The 17885-nt window shown below is 44.7% G+C and overlaps 1 protein-coding gene across 1 annotated transcript in view; it reads left to right on the top strand.

Annotated features, from left to right (window-relative positions):
- The first annotated feature begins 4590 nt into the window (after nucleotides 1–4590).
- The window catches only part of FLT1 (fms related receptor tyrosine kinase 1), a 75940-nt gene continuing 62645 nt past the window's right edge, over nucleotides 4591–17885 (top strand). The window contains 1 exon segment of the mRNA XM_083169861.1: nucleotides 4591–4928. Coding sequence (XP_083025987.1) covers nucleotides 4868–4928 — 61 coding nt within the window. The 5' untranslated portion in view covers nucleotides 4591–4867.

Here is a 17885-nt window from a genome sequence, read left to right on the forward strand (position 1 = left end):
GAAAAATAAGTGATTTTTCTTTTACTGCAAGTATCAGTCTGTATCAGTTCAGGGGTGCCGTATAATTCTGTATGGATACGGTTCGTTTTATCGAATGACATTAGGTCGAATGTCATTTGGTCGACCCCACTAGGTCGAATGTGTAAAAAGGTCGACATGGGTTTATGTCGAACTTCCGACTATGTCGACTGCCATTAGGTCGACTGGGGTTAGGTCGAATTGCTCTTTTTGGGTTTTTTTTGGCCGAAATGTCAACAGTGTCGACATGGACACTGTTGACATAGTGAATCGGACCCTCGCATCGCTCGCTTCGCTCGCAATGCTTCGCTCGCCACAGCTTTAATAACCTCCTCCACGCCCTAGTGGATGGTAGGGCATGAACCACCGCCTGTCGGCACATGTCGGCACCAAAAAAAACAAAAAGAGCAATTCGACCTAACCCCAGTTGACCTAATGGCAGTCGACATAGTCGGAAGTTCGACATAAACCCATGTCGACCTTTTTACACATTCGACCTAGTGGGGTCGACCAAATGACATTCGACCTAATGTCATTCGATAAAACGACCGTATCCCTTCTGTATAATGTGTGCCATATAATTCATGGGGTGCCACCATGTGTGCCATATCAGTCTTCCAGAGATGCTGCCATGTGTGCAGGGGTGCTGCATCAGCCCAGAGGTGCCGCCATGTGTACCGTATAATTCCACTGGTGCTGCAATGTGTGCCATAGAATTCCAGCGGTTCTGCGATGTGTGCCATATAATTCCAGGGGTGCAGCCATGGGTTCCGTATCAGTCCAGGGGTGTTGCCATATGTGCCGTATAATTCCAGGGGTGCCTCAAAGTATGACATATAAATATAATATAATCAGTGCATGGTTTTGTCGAAAAAAGTGTAAAGTTTAAATATATATATTTTTTTAAATGGCGTGGGGTTCCCCTTACCGATTATAACAAGAACTGGGCTCATTGAGCTGGCCCTGGTTCCCCAAACACAGGGGGGGGGGGGGGGGGGGGAATCATGGGGATCCCCCATATTTTAGAAACCAGCAAACCAGCACCGGGCTCTTGGACTGGTACTGGTTCCAAAATTTTTCTAAAATGTTCTCACAATAGAACTACAAGAACCAGCAGGCCCATTAATGCTTAGCATACTGGGACTTGTGGTTTGCCAAGTCTCAGCATGCAGGGGAGGCCTGCTGGGACTTGTAGTTCAACTGTGAAAACCAATGTATTTTTTTTTTTTTTACACAAAAGCATCAGTCCACCATCCACAGCCTGGCTTGGACAGCCCCGGGCTTCAGCCCTGGAAGGGTGAAGCCTGGGAGGGAGAGAACCCTTTATTGGGAGGGTCCCCACTCTCCCAGGTACCCTGTCCAGGGCTGATCAGCCAGGGCGATCATGGTTCGGCTGGGGGGACCTTATATAAAAAAGTGTTCCCCGGCTGTGGCGTGACACCACTGGCTGTTGGAGCCCGGTGCTGGTGCCAAAATATGTGGGACCTCCAGACTTTTGTCCTGTGTATTTTTGGGACCAAGACCAACTTAATGAGCTGCTTATGCTTGGGGGGGAGCATTTTTTTAAAATAAATCATATTTTGATTTGAATAAAGTCTTAAATGGTTATAAAGGAACGATTGTACCCCCTTCCCCAGCATGCCTCTATTTTGTGTCAGGCACAAGGTGTCATACATGTCCCCCTCTCTGTGGGCATCTGAAGCCTGTGCTGGAGGAAGGTGAATTTTCTCAGGGATCTCTCCCCACCATGGAATTGTTAGCAGGACAATAGGATCCTGTGTCCGTCTTGTTGGCACCAGATTTGTACAATACAGGAAACAGCATTTCCTTTCTGGGCTAGAAATTAACTTGGATCGTGCTCTTCCCGTTTTATTACTAATGTGCACCGGGAAAAGGAGACTTAAAGACCTTCAGAAGTGACTGTTGCCCAGGGCCCCGTGGGGCAGTAAAATCAGCGATTAGCTGGCACTAAAAATAAAACGGTGCAGATAGTTAGGTGTGGCCAACCAAGGGCTATATATATGTACATTTATTAGCTATTGTTTTAGTCATATAGTCAGAATGAAATGCATGGAAATTGGAAGCTGATGCTCAGTTCCTATGTAATTAACCCCTTTCCTGTCTTGCAGTGTGAGTGGCTGCAGGAGGAGGCAAAGTCAGATCATTTATGCCTCATTGCCTCCGTATGTTCCTACTGGGTGCATCTTCCTTCTGTCACCTATAGATGCTCATTTGGAGAAGGGTGCTATATTAATTCGGGATACGGTCATTGGGTCACCAACATGATTGTCGACAAGCATTAGGTCTACACCATTAGGTCGGCATGCATTTAGGTCGACATGAGTTAAGGTTGACATGCAGGAAGGCCGACATGACACTAGGTTGACAGGGTCATTAGGTCGACATGGGTAAGGTCAACAGGATCATTAGGTCGACATTGGTAAGGTCGACAGGGTCATTAGGTCGACATGGGTAAGGTCGACATTGAAAAAGTCGACATGGCGGTGTGTCTCACTGCCCAGACAGCTTACTAAGCATGCAGGAGATCTCGCTATTATCTGCTGCTATTGAAATACCTACCATGCAGCTAGGAGCCTGGCAGCTGCTGCAGCGACCAGTGCTGTAACTAGACATTTTGTCACCGTGTGCCAGAAAGGAAATTGGTGCCCCCCCCCCCCCCCCAAACACACACACACACACACACAGACAAATATTGAATGAGGGACAGTGCGCGCCGCAGGCATGTGCAAAAAATAGGGGCGTGGCTTCATTGGGAAGGGGTGTGTACACATAGTACCAATACAAATTACACCACACAGTAGTGTCCATTATTCACATTACACCACATAGTGCCATTTGTACACATTCCACTGCAGCTGCAAACAGGGTAGCGCCACACTGCACTGGCACACACACACACAAACACACACACACACAAAGTTAAACCACACTACACCAGCAAACACACATTGTTACAGTGCACCTCAGTGCAGGATACCATGTGCATTGGATATAGTGATATAGTGCTGATAATGACATGTGCGCGTAGTGGCCCTGTTATGTCACTCGCCTCTCCTCCTTCATACATGGGGGAGAATTGGTATCCGTGCACATAACATAGGAGATAGCTAGGCATTGCAAAACTCGTATTGATCTTAAAACATTTTTTTTTTTGTTGCACAATAAAATCTTGCTATTGTATATTTCTGTGTGTTTGCCTGATTGTTACACTTATACGACAATACCCAAACCAAGAGGGGTTATTCAAACTTGATGGCTGGGCTGCAAATTTGCAGGCCGGCTGATTATCGATCAACGGCACATGTGTATGGATTGTAGTGCACATGCGTGATGCCATCCAGCGATAAAATCCATTGACTTTTAATTGCAAGCCATTCACAAGTTGATTGACAGGAAGCTGCTGTTTGTGGGTGGTACCAGTCCGTTTACTGGGAGTGTCAGGGAAAACATAGGCGTGCCCAGGTGTTTCCAGGGAGAGTGCGTGACGTCAGCTCCGGCCCTGATCAGTCTGTTTCTATCACAGCCACCGAGTAGGTCCTGGGCTACGCACACATTGGGAAATCATTTGACGGTGAGTGAGTTGCGAATGTATTTGTAGCTAATCACCGATCTGCGATATTTCCACAAGCCATTCGTAGCCTTGCATAGGATTTTACTCTGGAGGAACGATGGCTATCCTATTGCAGGGCTCTGCAAGTTAGCAGAGATGCGATCAGGTTTGAATAACCTCAATATTTGGTAGATAACACTTGAACATATACAGTAAACATACATCTGTTGTATATAGCAATTTTAACCCTTGATTCTGATCAATGAACGTATATAAGAAACTATATGGGGCAAATTATTATTGTTATTACTGTTTATTTTTGATGGCGCCACAAGGGTTCTGCAGCGCCTGGCAATACATAAAAGAACAGAAAAAAAAAATTACAGCACAAGGCAATTTAGTAAAAGTACATAATAAATAAAGACAACTCCAACAGGGGACAGGACACTGAAGCAATTATTAGGGTGGCAGATATATATATATATATATATATATATATATATACACTAAAGCTTCTACAAATAAAAAGCATTGATGTTGCCCATAGCAACCAATAAAATTTTATCTATCAATTTCAAGATTGTTTATTTTCATATGAAATACGTAAACCATATTATAATATAAGAGAATGACATTAGCACCCAGGCTATACATGCAGTGAGGTCTGCAGTACAGACCAGTATCCTGCAGTGCTCAGCAAGAAGAATGCAGATTTATGTGCCTGCAGGGCAATGGAGAATTATTGTATAAGGTCTGTTTGGTGTGTGTGACCCTCATCAAGTGTAAATTAAACAATTCTGGTAGAGATCAGTCAGGGCTGTGGGGGTGCATAGCTGCTTGGGAAGCGTGGTTCCAGCAGCTGTGACCAGTTAGTGGCTGCATGTGGTGGGTTACTGAGAGGGCGAGCTGCCTTTATACCAGGGGCTTAGTGATGTCAGGGGCAGGGGGTGGCCCCAGATGCCATCAGTTACAAGAGGTTATATCAGGGGTGTGAGAATTTGGCTGTGCATAATGAATGGATGTGTCCCAGGGGTTCCAGCACTTTTGTCCCTGTCCTCCAGGATATTCCTTCCCACTCTGCAGCAGCTGAGGATACACTGGTCTGCACAAGCCATTCTGTGGGTGACTGGTGAGGAGAGAGGAGCCGGCAGTTCCCTGGTGGTACAGGATACACTTTCATCTCTCACAGCCTGGGTACCAGAGAGGGCACACTCTGACTGGAGCCTCCACCACATCAGTTTCTGGGATCTAGAGCAGAGCTAGGATTGGCAGATAGAGATGTTAGGCTGTGCCACTGTGGCAATGCTGTGCCTGCTGTTTGGATGTCTGATGCTGACAGGTAGGTGCTTTGCTCTGTACCAATCTCTCTCTCTCTCTGGTGGTTCATTTCTGACTAGTTAGAAAAGTAATTTTGCAGCAAACAGGATTCTTTGGCTATAAACTAAAAAAAAAAATTCATAAAATGAGTTACATTACACTTTTTATTTCAGTTCTGTATATTGATCTACGAGTCTGTTAATGTTGTTCTGCCTTTATGGCTGATATGGGGTATCTTGTGGTTCTACAGCTGCCATGTACAGTGGCTACAATGCAATGCTAGACTTGGCATCAGATGTAGGACTACAAGTTTCAGCATGCCCAACCATCTGTTTCGGACCTACAAGTCATTTTGCATGCTGTGGTAACTGTTGTGGAACTAGAAGTCACAGCATGTCCTTCCAGCTGTGTTGGAACTACAAGTCACAGCATGACCTGCCAGTGGATGTAGTACAAATCCTTATGGCTTATGTTTGGGATTCCAGTTTCCAAAAAAGCTTGGGAGCAAGACAGATGTGGAGAGTATAATTAGAAGTTTCATATGAGAATTCTCAGAACAGCGTCATGATCTATACTGCAATCCAAAGGATATTTGAATATTGACCAATTTATTTGTGTGTGTATATTTCACTTGCTACCTGGGTACGCAGGAACAGAAACAGCATGTATTGATTCTAGTGTTCACTTGGAGAGCAGAAATGTGTCACTGTCAAGATGTAGATCAGCTGTTGTTGAACTACACATCCCAGCATGCCCTGCATCAGTTTTAGCATAGCCAAATAGTAAAACTGTAGCAGGGCATGCTGGGATGCGTAGTTCAACAACAGCTGGAGTGTCAAGGTTAGCCATCACTGATGTAGATTAAGATCAAGAATTGTCTGACTAGAGGCAGAAGTGCTATCAGTGTACAGTAGTGGTGTTAAACTCATAACCCTCCCGTTGTTGTGGAACTACACTTCCCAGCATGCCCTGTCACAGATTTGATATAATGGATTGCTAAAACTGTGGCAGGGCATGCTGGGACGTGTAGTTCCACAACAGCTGGAGGTCCATGAGTTTGACAGCACTGGTGTACAGGTTACTTTGTAATGTCAGAGTGTGACTGTTGCCACATGTGCTCTTGTTAACTAATACAGTACATTGTATTTTTGTATTACTGATTATGTTGGACTCATTTTGTGAATGAAATGATCACAGCTGTTTGGAGGAGAAAGTGCAGGGATGGTGGATTTATGTAGAAGAGAGTGACTGGAAACTTTATGTACTTTTGAAAACAAAAATATATTTAAAAGAGTGGAAGCTTTTAATTATTGGATTACATGAGAGTTTCTAGGAGCTAAACTGTGCTAGAAGTCAAAAGCCAAAGAACATGTGTGTAAACATGAATATTTGACTAAGAAAAAGGTTTAGGATGAAAGAAATAATGTGATTGGGTTCTAACGGGTCAGGAGAAGCGGAGAACTCACAGGAGAGAGATAAACAGGGAAGCAGATCAGGGTCTTCAAAGCAAGCCAGAGATAGAGCATAAATCCTTCCTTGGTCATAATTTCACTTGCTTTACTTACACAAAATCCACAGAGAGGATGTGGCTTCTCCAGGTCACAGATATTACAAGACACAGGTCTACAAATAAGGACTTCTAGCTGTGAAATAAAATGCAAAATGGTGGTGCTGAATGACCTGGGATCATGCCCTGGTTTTGCAGTGCGAAGATGGGGACAGCCAAAATGGCACAATTAAGGGTCAATTCCAAAGCATTTGTGTCGACCCTGGGTGGTTTTCATGGGAAACATAATGGACAGCAAATAATGTAGGGACTATGTAAAAACCCGGACCCGGACAAGACCCCGGACCGGACATCAAAATCTTCAGTCCGGAGATTGTAGTGTCCGGGGGTGTCCTGTCCAGGGGGTGTACCGTCCTGGGGGATGCCTGTGATAGCTTTCACCGAGGACATGGGGAAGGGGAGATTACATCCTCTCTGTGTGGTCCGGACCATTCCGGTTTTTACTACATGCCCGGACCATACAGGAAAGCTTTATTCTCCCCCTACTCCTCTCCCTGGTGAGCTGTGACAGGCAGCCCTCCCCAAGACAGGACACCCCCAGGATGGGACACCCCCTGGACCAGACACTACAAGCTCCAGACTGAAGATTTTGCTGTCCGGTCCGGTGGTCCGGGGATTTGTCTGGGTCCGGTTTTTACCCATACCCAATAATGTATGTTTCATGGTTCATCCTAGGGAGCACTTAGAAGGGTTTATTTCTTTAACACAGTGATGGGGAACCTTCGGCGCTCCAGCTGTTGTTGAACTACATATACCAGCATGCCCTGCTACAGTTTTGCTATTTGGCAATCTAAAACTGTTGCGGAGCATGCTGGGATGTGTAGTTCCCCATCCCTGCTTTAACAGATGAAGTAGAGAACACTTTTGCCAGAATAGCATGGTCTGGAACCTTCCCCTGGACTAATTACCTACCTAATGAGTACTGTAGCTAATTGTCATGCACAGCTAACGCCAAACAAGCACGCATCGCTTTGTAGTAGCATAAAAAGCTTAAAAACTAAAATATAGCCTTAAAAAAAATCTGCTGGTAACGGGTAACCAGCCAAAATAAGTAAGTAAATCTTTCTGGAGCCAAGGGCTAACTGTATTTGATAAAAGAGTTACATCACTGATTACCATATGTAAAACATTTTCACATCAATTTTTATCAGAAATAACCCGGGTGAAAGACACAGCTGATGTGCATTTTGGAAGCTAACACCAAGCTGATAATGATAAAGCAAAGGAAAGTATTTAATATTTAAAGTGGAATTCCTCCAATAGCACTCGGGGAAAATTCTTTGATTCTTGGATACGATTTAACAAATGAAAAACTGCCTTCACCTACTGGAATGACAAATCACATCCAATTACATTGCAAGTATTGGCTCACACTCCAAAACTTGCAATACCGGCATTACTGTAAAATATATGCACTACTGGGCACTGTGGTGTTGCTGGGAGCACTTCATGCTCAATTGAATCCCCCCCCTCCAATAATGGTTTAGATTTGCAGATTAAAAACCACATACACTTCCTTAAGATCTATCTATCTATCTATCTATCTATCTATCTATTTATTTTGTAATGGGTTGGGATCATTTGGTCTACAGCATGATGGTCGACAGTCATTAGGTCGACATGGGAAAAGGTGGACATGGGTCTAGGTCGACATCGAAAAAGGTTGACATGGTTATAGGTCGAAAGGTCGTTAGTTCGACAGGTCATTAGTTCAACAATGTCTAGGTCGACAGTCAAAAGGCCGACATGGGGTTTTTCACATTTTTTGTCCTGAATGTCAACACAGTCGACATGGACACAGTTTAAAGTGCACCGCATCCTCCCGCATCGCTCGCTGCGCTTGCGATTTGTCGGGCACACTATTATATTCTCCCACCGCGCCCTAGTGGATGGTAGGGCATGAAATACCGCCTGTCGGCACATGTTGGCTCAAAAAACAGTGGAAAACTCCATGTCGACCTATTGACTGTCGACCTAGACACTGTCGAACTAATGACCCGTCGAACTAACGACCTGTCGAACTAATGACCTTTCGAACTAGAACCTTGTCGACCTTTTCCCATGTACTGTAGACCTTTTCCATGTCGACCTGATGACTGTCGACCATAATGCTGTGTAGACCAAATGACCGCATCCCATTGTAATGAAAGGTGCATTAATGATGCAACAATATGTCCATCATCACAAGAGAAGTAAACTCATGACACGCTTCAATTGTTTCAAAAGATCAATAAGCAGCGGATTCTCATTCATTTGTGACACCTGGGGAAAAGTTCACACCTTACTCTGTACCAAGGATAATGAATTAATCCCAGTTTGTGTCTTCTTTGCTGAAGGGAACGCTATAAATTAGCATCTTTCTGGGTGGTAAAGATTGATTTGAAACAAATGTCTACTGTAGTCAGTGACCGGGATGTGATGTCTGGGGTTTTGGAAATGCTGGTCTTCAGATGTTCGTACAGTATATTGACATAGGTGCATTTAAATGTGAATCGTGTATTACGTTGGTGACAATGACCTGTGCTCCTGGGTAGTTTATTTCCCAGTTTCAAACAGGCCCTCAGATACCACAATGTATGGAAAATGGTGGCTATTTGGGTTTATTTTGCGCTGGCTGCCTAGAGGAACTGGTTAAAGTAGTTGAAGTAGACATTAAGTAAAGTAGTGCTGTAGTAAGAACACTTATTTGACATGACAATTGTTAGGCTAGAATGCACATTTCATTAGTCTGCCCCACCCAATGACCAGGAGATGCTGTCTATTACTGAAGGTGCGTACACACGGGGGAGATATATTGCTTAGTTTCTCCTTTTCATCAGCGACCAGAGATGGTCGCTGATGAAAGGGAACCTCTGCCGGCGTTGCCACAGAGGTAATCAGCTGGTCGCAGGAGCAAGCCAGCGATTAGACCAGCGATTAGAACGGGGCTGAAAACGGGAGCGCGCACCCGGCAATTTATCACCGGGGCACACTCCCATCACTGGCAATATGGTCGCCAGCGACCATATTCCCAGCGATTTCAGCCCCTATCGCCCCGTGTGTAAACAGCTTAAGGATTACTCTAGAGCAGGCATGGCCAAACTATGGCCCTCCAGCTGTTGTAAAACTACAAGTCCCATCATGCCTTGCCACAGTTTTGCTATTAGGGAATGCTAAAACTATGGCAAGGCATTCTGGGATGTGTAGTTTCACAACAGCTGGAGGGCCACAGTTTGGACATGCCTGCTCTAGGGTTTCCAAACCAGCTCTTAAGACATCCTGTTAATCCAGGATTGAAGCATATCGAGGTACTAATAAACATCTTTGTTTAAGCATTGATATTCTTAAAACCTGAACTGTAAGGGTGCTTTCAGAACTAAGGGGTAGATTTATTAAGCTCGGTGAAGTGATAAAGTGTTTGGTTTTTATCACCGGCCAATCAGCTCCTAACTGTCATTTTTTAAATCAGGCCTGTAACTTCACAGTTAGGAAATGATTGGCAGGTGATAAAAACCAGACACTTTATCACTTCACCGAGCTTTGCCCCTACGTGTGGGGACTGAAAGATCACTGTGACCTCCAGACACCTAAATTTGGAAGTATAGCTGGACCATTCAGAGGCAGAACTCTGGGAGACAATGGAGTCATCTGCCACCGGGCTCCTGCTCCCAAGGGGGCACCTCTCCCCCCTGGAAGTTTAAATCAATTATTTAAAAGCCAACGATATTGCTTCTGTGGCTGAGTTCTGAAATATCTATCTATCTATCTATCTAAACAGAAATATATATTTTCTACATGGTTATATAGGGTTGTATGTGTGTAGGGGGGCACCAATATATATCTTGCCTACGGGCAACTGGAACGAACTTATGCCAATGGGACCATTCATTGCTCAACTTACGGCCCAGTGAACACTGTGGGTGCAGATTTCCCAGACCCATTTTTACTTATTTATTGTTTTAAAAAAATGGCCAGAAGGCTAAAACAAGTATGTTGCTTAGGGCCTCATCTGGAAGTTTTTATTCAGAAGGATGCAATGCCGTTACCAAATCACTGTCCAGTAGGGCAGTACGGACCGTGTAATGGTTAGCATTCCTGCCTCACAGTGCTAAAGTCATGGGTTCTATTCCCACCATGGCACTATCTGGAAGGTACTCCGGTTTCCTCCCACAATCCAAAAATATACTGGTAGGTTAATTGGCTCCCAACAACAAAATGAACCCATGAGTGAATGTGTGTGTGTGCATGTGGTAGGGAATATAGATTGTAAGCTCCACTGGGGCAGGGAATGATGTGAATGTTCAAATATAGTAGTGGAGGGGCATGGGGTGGCAGACAGGGACTTTTGCATATGGGAATGCCCAGCGTTTCATGGGTGTTCCGCGGGTACGGGGGCGGCCAGCTGACATCAGAGTCACTTTTATATGCGTGCACCTTCGCTATCATTTGATGGTTGTTGACCATCAAGTGATGTGGGTGGATACCACTAGGTAGCCTGCTAGGGAATCGCCCTTGCGAATGGGTGGTGGCCAGACCACCATTCACAAGGCAGGGTTTGGTGGACTCGCAATCAACCAGAATAACCCCCAAAGTACAGAAACTGGTGAAGACAAGGGACATAGGGCCTTATTCTGATCGGTGCGGCCGGATCCGAATATGCGGCCAGGACCGTGCGTGCGAAACCCCGCCTTCCATACGGATCGCCAACTCCGTCCGTACGCTGGCTGAACGGACCGCACGTGTATTTTTCATGGAATACGCCTCCTCCATCTCAGGGAACCTCCCCCATCATTCGATGGTCGCAGACCATCAAATGCAGGACCGAGTGGTCCACCAGCTCCCGCAACCTCAGACCACACGGACATTTTTCCGTGCAAAAGCAGGGATCTGGGCGGGCAGCTGACATCCGGCGATGTCATATGTCCGCCCCCTATACGTGCGTCACGGCTGCATTACCATACGTACGCCCAGCGTTTGCATGGGAACGCCCATGAAACGCAGGGCGTATGCATATGGTAATGAGCCCAAATAGCCCTTCACGCCCCTCTCCACCCCCTGTTCGGAGTGTTCACATTTCATGCAGGATTTTGCCGTACGCCCCGCTCGCACATGCGCAGAGACGCCTCTGCACATGCGCAGACACAAAACATCGGCGGCACGAACGCACGCGGATATTACCGCACCAACCAGAATAAGGGCCATAGAGGTTACGTATCATGTCAGATGTACTAAGCTTAAAGAGTGATCAAATGGAGAGTGATAAACAACCAACCAATCAGCTCCTACCTGTCATTTTTCAAACCCAGCCTGTGACATGGCAGGTAGGAGCTGATTGCCTGGCTGTTTATCACTTTCCATTTATCACTTTTCAAGCTTAGTACATCTCACCCACAGTCTCGCACCCTTGGACGTGTTACAGTTTCTTCAGTCAAAGGGATCAGTGGGGTTCATTCCATTGAATAAGTGCATGCAGTTCAATGAGCTGGAAGTGTCTATGTGCCCAGCCCATGAGCTCACCCCCCTGTAGTGCTGTGTGTGCTGCAGTGACACTGCACAAATAAACACATGCACGTTCTCATTCTGTTCATATCATCTTATGGGGTAATTAAGAGTGTGGATCATAGGGTCAATAGTAATTAGCTGGACAGTGCCTAGGGCGATCCAAAAGGTCAACATGCACAAAGCTGACATGGGAAAAAGGTTGACACAGAAATGATCAACATATGAAAACGTCGACATGAGTTTTTCACTTTGTTTGGGTGTCAATTTGTACATTTGAGCATGTCGCCCCCACAGACCCAATCCGTAAATTAAAGGAAACCTGCAGTTGTTCAGTAAATTATTTATTTATTTACAGATTCTTATGTAGGGCAGCAAATTCTGCACAAGTTACATCTGCCCCAGCTGCAGTGCACATGGTTTTGCCCATTATGAGGACAAATTTGTACTGCGCTCAGATTTGAATAAGGACCAAGATCGCTTATAAAATGCCCCTACATTGCTCCACATATAGGAGCCATAGCGATAGCCCGGTAATTAATATCCAGCATGCTGGATAAATCATACCTCCCAACTTTGAGGCATTTTGGGGGCATGGTCTAGCTAAAGGGGCATGGCCTACACTTGCGACACTCCCACGAGGTCATGCCCCCATTTTTACCTCTGTGGGTCATGAATAGACGCTGTGCACATACACGTGCTACAGGTGGACTCCCATATGCCCCTACCCCCCTGCCGTGGGACACTGCTGGTCCTTGGAGGGCTGCAGGAACTTCCCCAAAAACCAGGACATTCTCACGGAACACGGGACAGTTGGGAGGTATGGATAAATCTAGTTACATCACCGGTCAGGACCACTGTTCTCACTGGATAACACTGGCCCTGACAGACCACTCAGCACACACATCGCTGCCACATCGCTGTGCAGTGCTGTGTACTGTGCAATCTTGCTGAGCGATCTAGCATCGCTCAGATCACTCAGTAAAATCTCCCCATGTATAGGCTCATAGTATCTCTATATGGTGACTGCTCCATGTACTGTTTTTAATAAAACAGTTTTTATATTTCAAAGTAAAAATGAAAAACAAAATAAAAATCTAATTGTGCATATAATAACATAAGGCGGCATATCTCAGCAGGTCCCATTTAAATAGTAATTGGCTTTTCATGCAGCAGATTCCTAGCTTGCAGAGATCACCAGATGCTGTGCCTGTGGCAACACATATATGAGTTCAGTTTTGGAAGAGGAAACATTTTTGCATTGCTGATAATATTAGATACATTTATCTAGAGTGTATCCAACAAAAAATACAAGATAGTGGTATAATTTACGAAAGCAGACACTCTCCACTTTATCACTTTTTGATGCTTTATACATTTGACCCTAGGTATGATACAACTAACACATTTTATATTTGCTGTAGTTGCAGACATTTATTACATACATTGGCACATTATACTGGCAGATTTGTACACACTTCCCACCAGTGAGTCATGACAAGCCTCTTCCTCCTGCCACGCCCCTTCCTGCAGCCACGCCTCTTCCTCCTGCCACTCGCCTGTTTCCAGCTCTCTCATATCACAGCCTGTCCCAACTATTCCTCTATTCCTGACACTTCTACGCAAATGGACATCCATGTTTTCCTAATTACTTTAAATAGGCTTTTTCCTGATATCAAAGGAAGTGACTTTCCCATATCCTTGGCTGTGTTCTTCCCAACTCCACACCTATAAATAGATCTTCTGCTTCCTCTTACCTGAGTGCATGGCTCTTTGGCCAATACATGTTTCCACTTTAATTTCCTCTAACACTCCATGATACTCAGACTTGTCTCCTTTTATCTTGTGTCTGAAGCTCACCATCCTTGGGTGAGGGGAGCCAGGAAGCCGCACTTCCCACCTATTTTCATCGGAACCACCAATACACCATTTCTGTCTACAACCTTAAGGCTTTTTTTTTTTTTACTTGGTTTTAGGTTTTATCAAGTTACTTAATCACATTGTTTCCTGATAGGGTAAGCTTTAGGCCAAGGAGCAGATGTATCAAACCTTCTTAAGAAGGCAGGTGCCCATAGCAACAAATTCTACCTATCATCAGGCTTGCCTACCCTCCCGGAATGGCCGGGAGCGTCCTGAAAATCAGGTCTGCCTCACGGCCCCCCGGAAAGGTGGGCAAGTCTCCCACTTTCTTGTAATAGCCCCCGCCACCCCCCCTGCCCGCTGGGGGCAAATCTTGGGTTCGTGGAGAGGGGGCGGGGCTAAAATGATAAATAATACCTACTAGGTTACTATGGGTAAATCCTCTACTTGTTCCCTACAACCAACCCAACATCCAGGGAATTGTAGGGATATGTCAAACACACACACACACACATATGTACATACATACATACATACAGTATACTGTAAATGTGACACAGGTATTAAGCTACTTCCAAACGACCTTGGCCCTTATTCAGATCTGATCGCAGTACAAATTTGCTCTCAAAATGGGCAAAACCATGTGCACTGCGGATGGGGCAGATGTAACATGTGCAGAGAGAGTTACATTTGGGTGGGGTGTTTTGATACTGAAATCTAAATTGCAGTGTAAAAATAATGCAGCAAGTATTTACCCTGCACAGAAACAAAATAATTCATACAAATCTAACTCTCTCTATACATGTTACATCTGCCCCACCTGCAGTGCACACGGTTTTGCCCAAATTTGTACCGTGACCAGATTTGAATAAGGGCCCTACAGCCTGGTTGAGATTTGTACACAATGCTGATGTTCACGCATCTGAGCATTTATCTGTAAATGTGCATGCGCCAAGATACTCTATAGATGCCGTCCGCAATCAGCAGCAAAAATATAGTGCTATGGATTGTTTGAGGGAGGAGGGCCCCAAAGCGGTATCTTGCCTAGGGCCCCATGAGATCTAAATCCACCTCTCGCTCTAATTTATCATCATATCTTGGTTTGGGCAAAACTACCTTGAGTGTTTTGGTTTGTACACTCTTTTAAAAGAATCCAAAAACGAACCAAAAACAAAATGTTTTTGGTTCGTTTTTGGATTCTTTTAAAATCAATAAAAATTGTTTAACAAAAAAATGATAAAGAATCAACAAAACAGCTACAATCAAGAAATTTTAACCTGTCCTTGAATTCCGAGTTCTGAACTGACCCAATCCGGGACTCCCTTGCAATCGGATCCCAAAAGTGATTCCGAACTGGAATGTTTTCCTTTTTCAGGAAACCAAACTGCACATCTCTAAAATAAACCATGGAAATATGGCAGGGTTGCCGACATTCAAATGCTCCTCTCCGGGAGAAGCCCGGAGAGGAGACTTTCATTACCCGTTTGGGGGGCGGGGCTTAACTGTGACGTCATTAAGCCCCGCCCCCATTGCGGGAAATAGTCGAAATCACTGATCTCCATGGAGGGGGTGGGGTTAAAATGACACGAGTTTGCCGTTTTAGCTCTGCCCCCTCTTCTGAGACCCGTGGATTGCGGCATTTAAATGCCGCGATCAGGGGGCTCAGTGGGGTCCGGGAGGGTTGCCCACCCTTCCGGAGGGCCGGGAGGGGGACCCGATTTTCGGGAGACTTACGGTAATTCTGGGAGGGTTGGCAACCCTGAAATATGGCAAGATTTATAATTAAAAAAAAAGAGAAAGAATCTCACTAATGATATTGGTCAATGTAGTACCACTTCAGTTGCTCTTTGTGATCTAGAAAACCCTGCTGCTGTTATATAGAATATTAGGGTAATTTAACATTACACATGGTTTAATAAAGGTGCACTATTGTCCTTGCCTCAACAAATCCAAGGGCATCATAGGTATTCAGTGCCGCTGGTGAGGGGGTGTCTGCGGCAAGGGTGACTTGTTTTCAGTGAGGATAACCAAAAACAAGCTATCCTCGCCGTTTAACCCACTGCGCCGGCCGCTTGCCCTATTCAACGTTCCAGGGGACTCCTCGCCGTCAGAGGATGGTGAGGAATCCCCCGAACGGTGAGATTCGACGCTAATGAAGCGGGGCCGCTGCGTTCAGCCACGCAAAACCAATCGATGTGGAAACTGTGAGTACAGGGTGGTCAGTTGAATACTGACCCGCAATCTGTGATGGCGAGCTATCGGCACTGCTCGCCATCACAGCTCGCCAAACACCATTGAATATACCACATATATACACTTTCTACTAATGTATCATAGATGACAGACCTCATTACTTTTGTGTCCCTGAGGCCTTTTTTGTGCAGGTAAATATTGTGGTAAATCCTCTAAAAATTGCCATTACGGGTTAATGCTTCTTAGAGTATCAGGTTTATTGACAGGTTGGTACCACTACCAATATCAGAGATATCTGTGATGGTCTATCAATCTTTGTTTACAGAGCATTACACATACCTATGCTTTTCTGATCAGGGAAGCTTTAGATTGCCTGACTCCTTCTGTCTTGCTGGAACACCCATCTGGAATTGAATCTTCTATGTAAATCCATGGAGTACAGTAATAGCTATCTCCATCCATGGCTGGGATAGAGTCTTAGCAGATGTAATGTCCTGGCTCCAGTATCTTCTTCTGAAATTGCCCTGATACATCATCTCTAAAGCTGGCCATACATCTACAGATCGATTGTCAGATTGGGATGGTTGGAACAAAAACCTGGTAATATCTGAATGGCAGTTTGGCAATTTTCCAGCATTTCAAAGCAAATGGTCAACTGTCATTTGCTCTCATCCATTACCAGGATTTTGTTCCAACCAGCCAGATCTGACAATCGATCTGTAGATGTATGGCCAGCTTTAGGAATGGGTAAATTTGGCTACAGGCGATGTCATTTATGTGGGCAATCTTTAAGCCCCTTGTTAAAAATATTGTTATATGGGTGAGCTATTGTGACAAAGTTCTGAATGAAATAAATTCAGAATATTGGGAAGAGTTGAAGATGAGTTGTTCACAGAATTTGACAGAAATCCCACAAGAGAGAGTAGGAGTTGATATAATATGTGTAATTCAGGTAGTGCCAAGAAATATGGTAGAATATGGAAATGAAAAGCAGAACAACATATTAAACAGAAAGACGAACTATAATTAAATCATTATTCACTTACCCAGAAATGAGTGGTCACAGCAATTATAATAATTAATACTTATTATTACTTTATTTACTCATTTATGTATACTTGTGAAATCTCCATGGTTGTTTAGGGAGACTCCCTGAAATAGTAACAGTCTCCCTGACTCCCTGAACAGTCTATAAATCTCCCTGATTTCACTTTTCCCCCATTATGTAGCTGTTGCATTCTAGGGGGAGGGGGGATTGCATTCAAGTGACATTATTGGTTATACTGCACAATAGGGACAATTTTTTAAGCCCGGTGAAGTGATAAATTGGAAGGTGATAATGCGCCAGTCAATCAGCCCCTAACTGCCATTGTTCAAACCCAGCCTGTAACTTGGCTTGTGCTTTTACACCTTCCACTTTATCACTTCACCAGGCTTAATACATCTGTCCCAATGATCCCCATAGCCAGTGGCGTAACTAGATACATGTGGGCCCCATAGCAAAGGATTGTAAGGGCCCCTATTTATCATCTAATTCTGAAAAATGTATACAGCACATGATACCTTGACAGGCAAAGTGGGCCCCTTTCAGCTCTGGGCCCCATAGCAGCTGCACCCCCTGCGCCTATGGTAGTTACGCCCTTGCCCATAGCTACATGCATTTTTAAATAAGGTTTCCGTGCCACTTATTTGGAACAACTTGTAAAACACAATACAAGAGCAAGCCATGAAAGGTGCCTGTATCTTTTCATGGAATAAGTATATCTTACTTACTGCTTTGGTACAGAGGGCAGATGTATGAAGCAGTGATAACGGAGAAGAAGTGAGCCAGAGGAGAAGAGGCCCATGGCAACCAATCAGCACCGAAGTAACATTTATCAT

Source organism: Crinia signifera, chromosome 2 (genome assembly GCF_055691185.1).
Source record: "Crinia signifera chromosome 2, ASM5569118v1, whole genome shotgun sequence".
Lineage (NCBI taxonomy): Eukaryota > Metazoa > Chordata > Amphibia > Anura > Myobatrachidae > Crinia > Crinia signifera.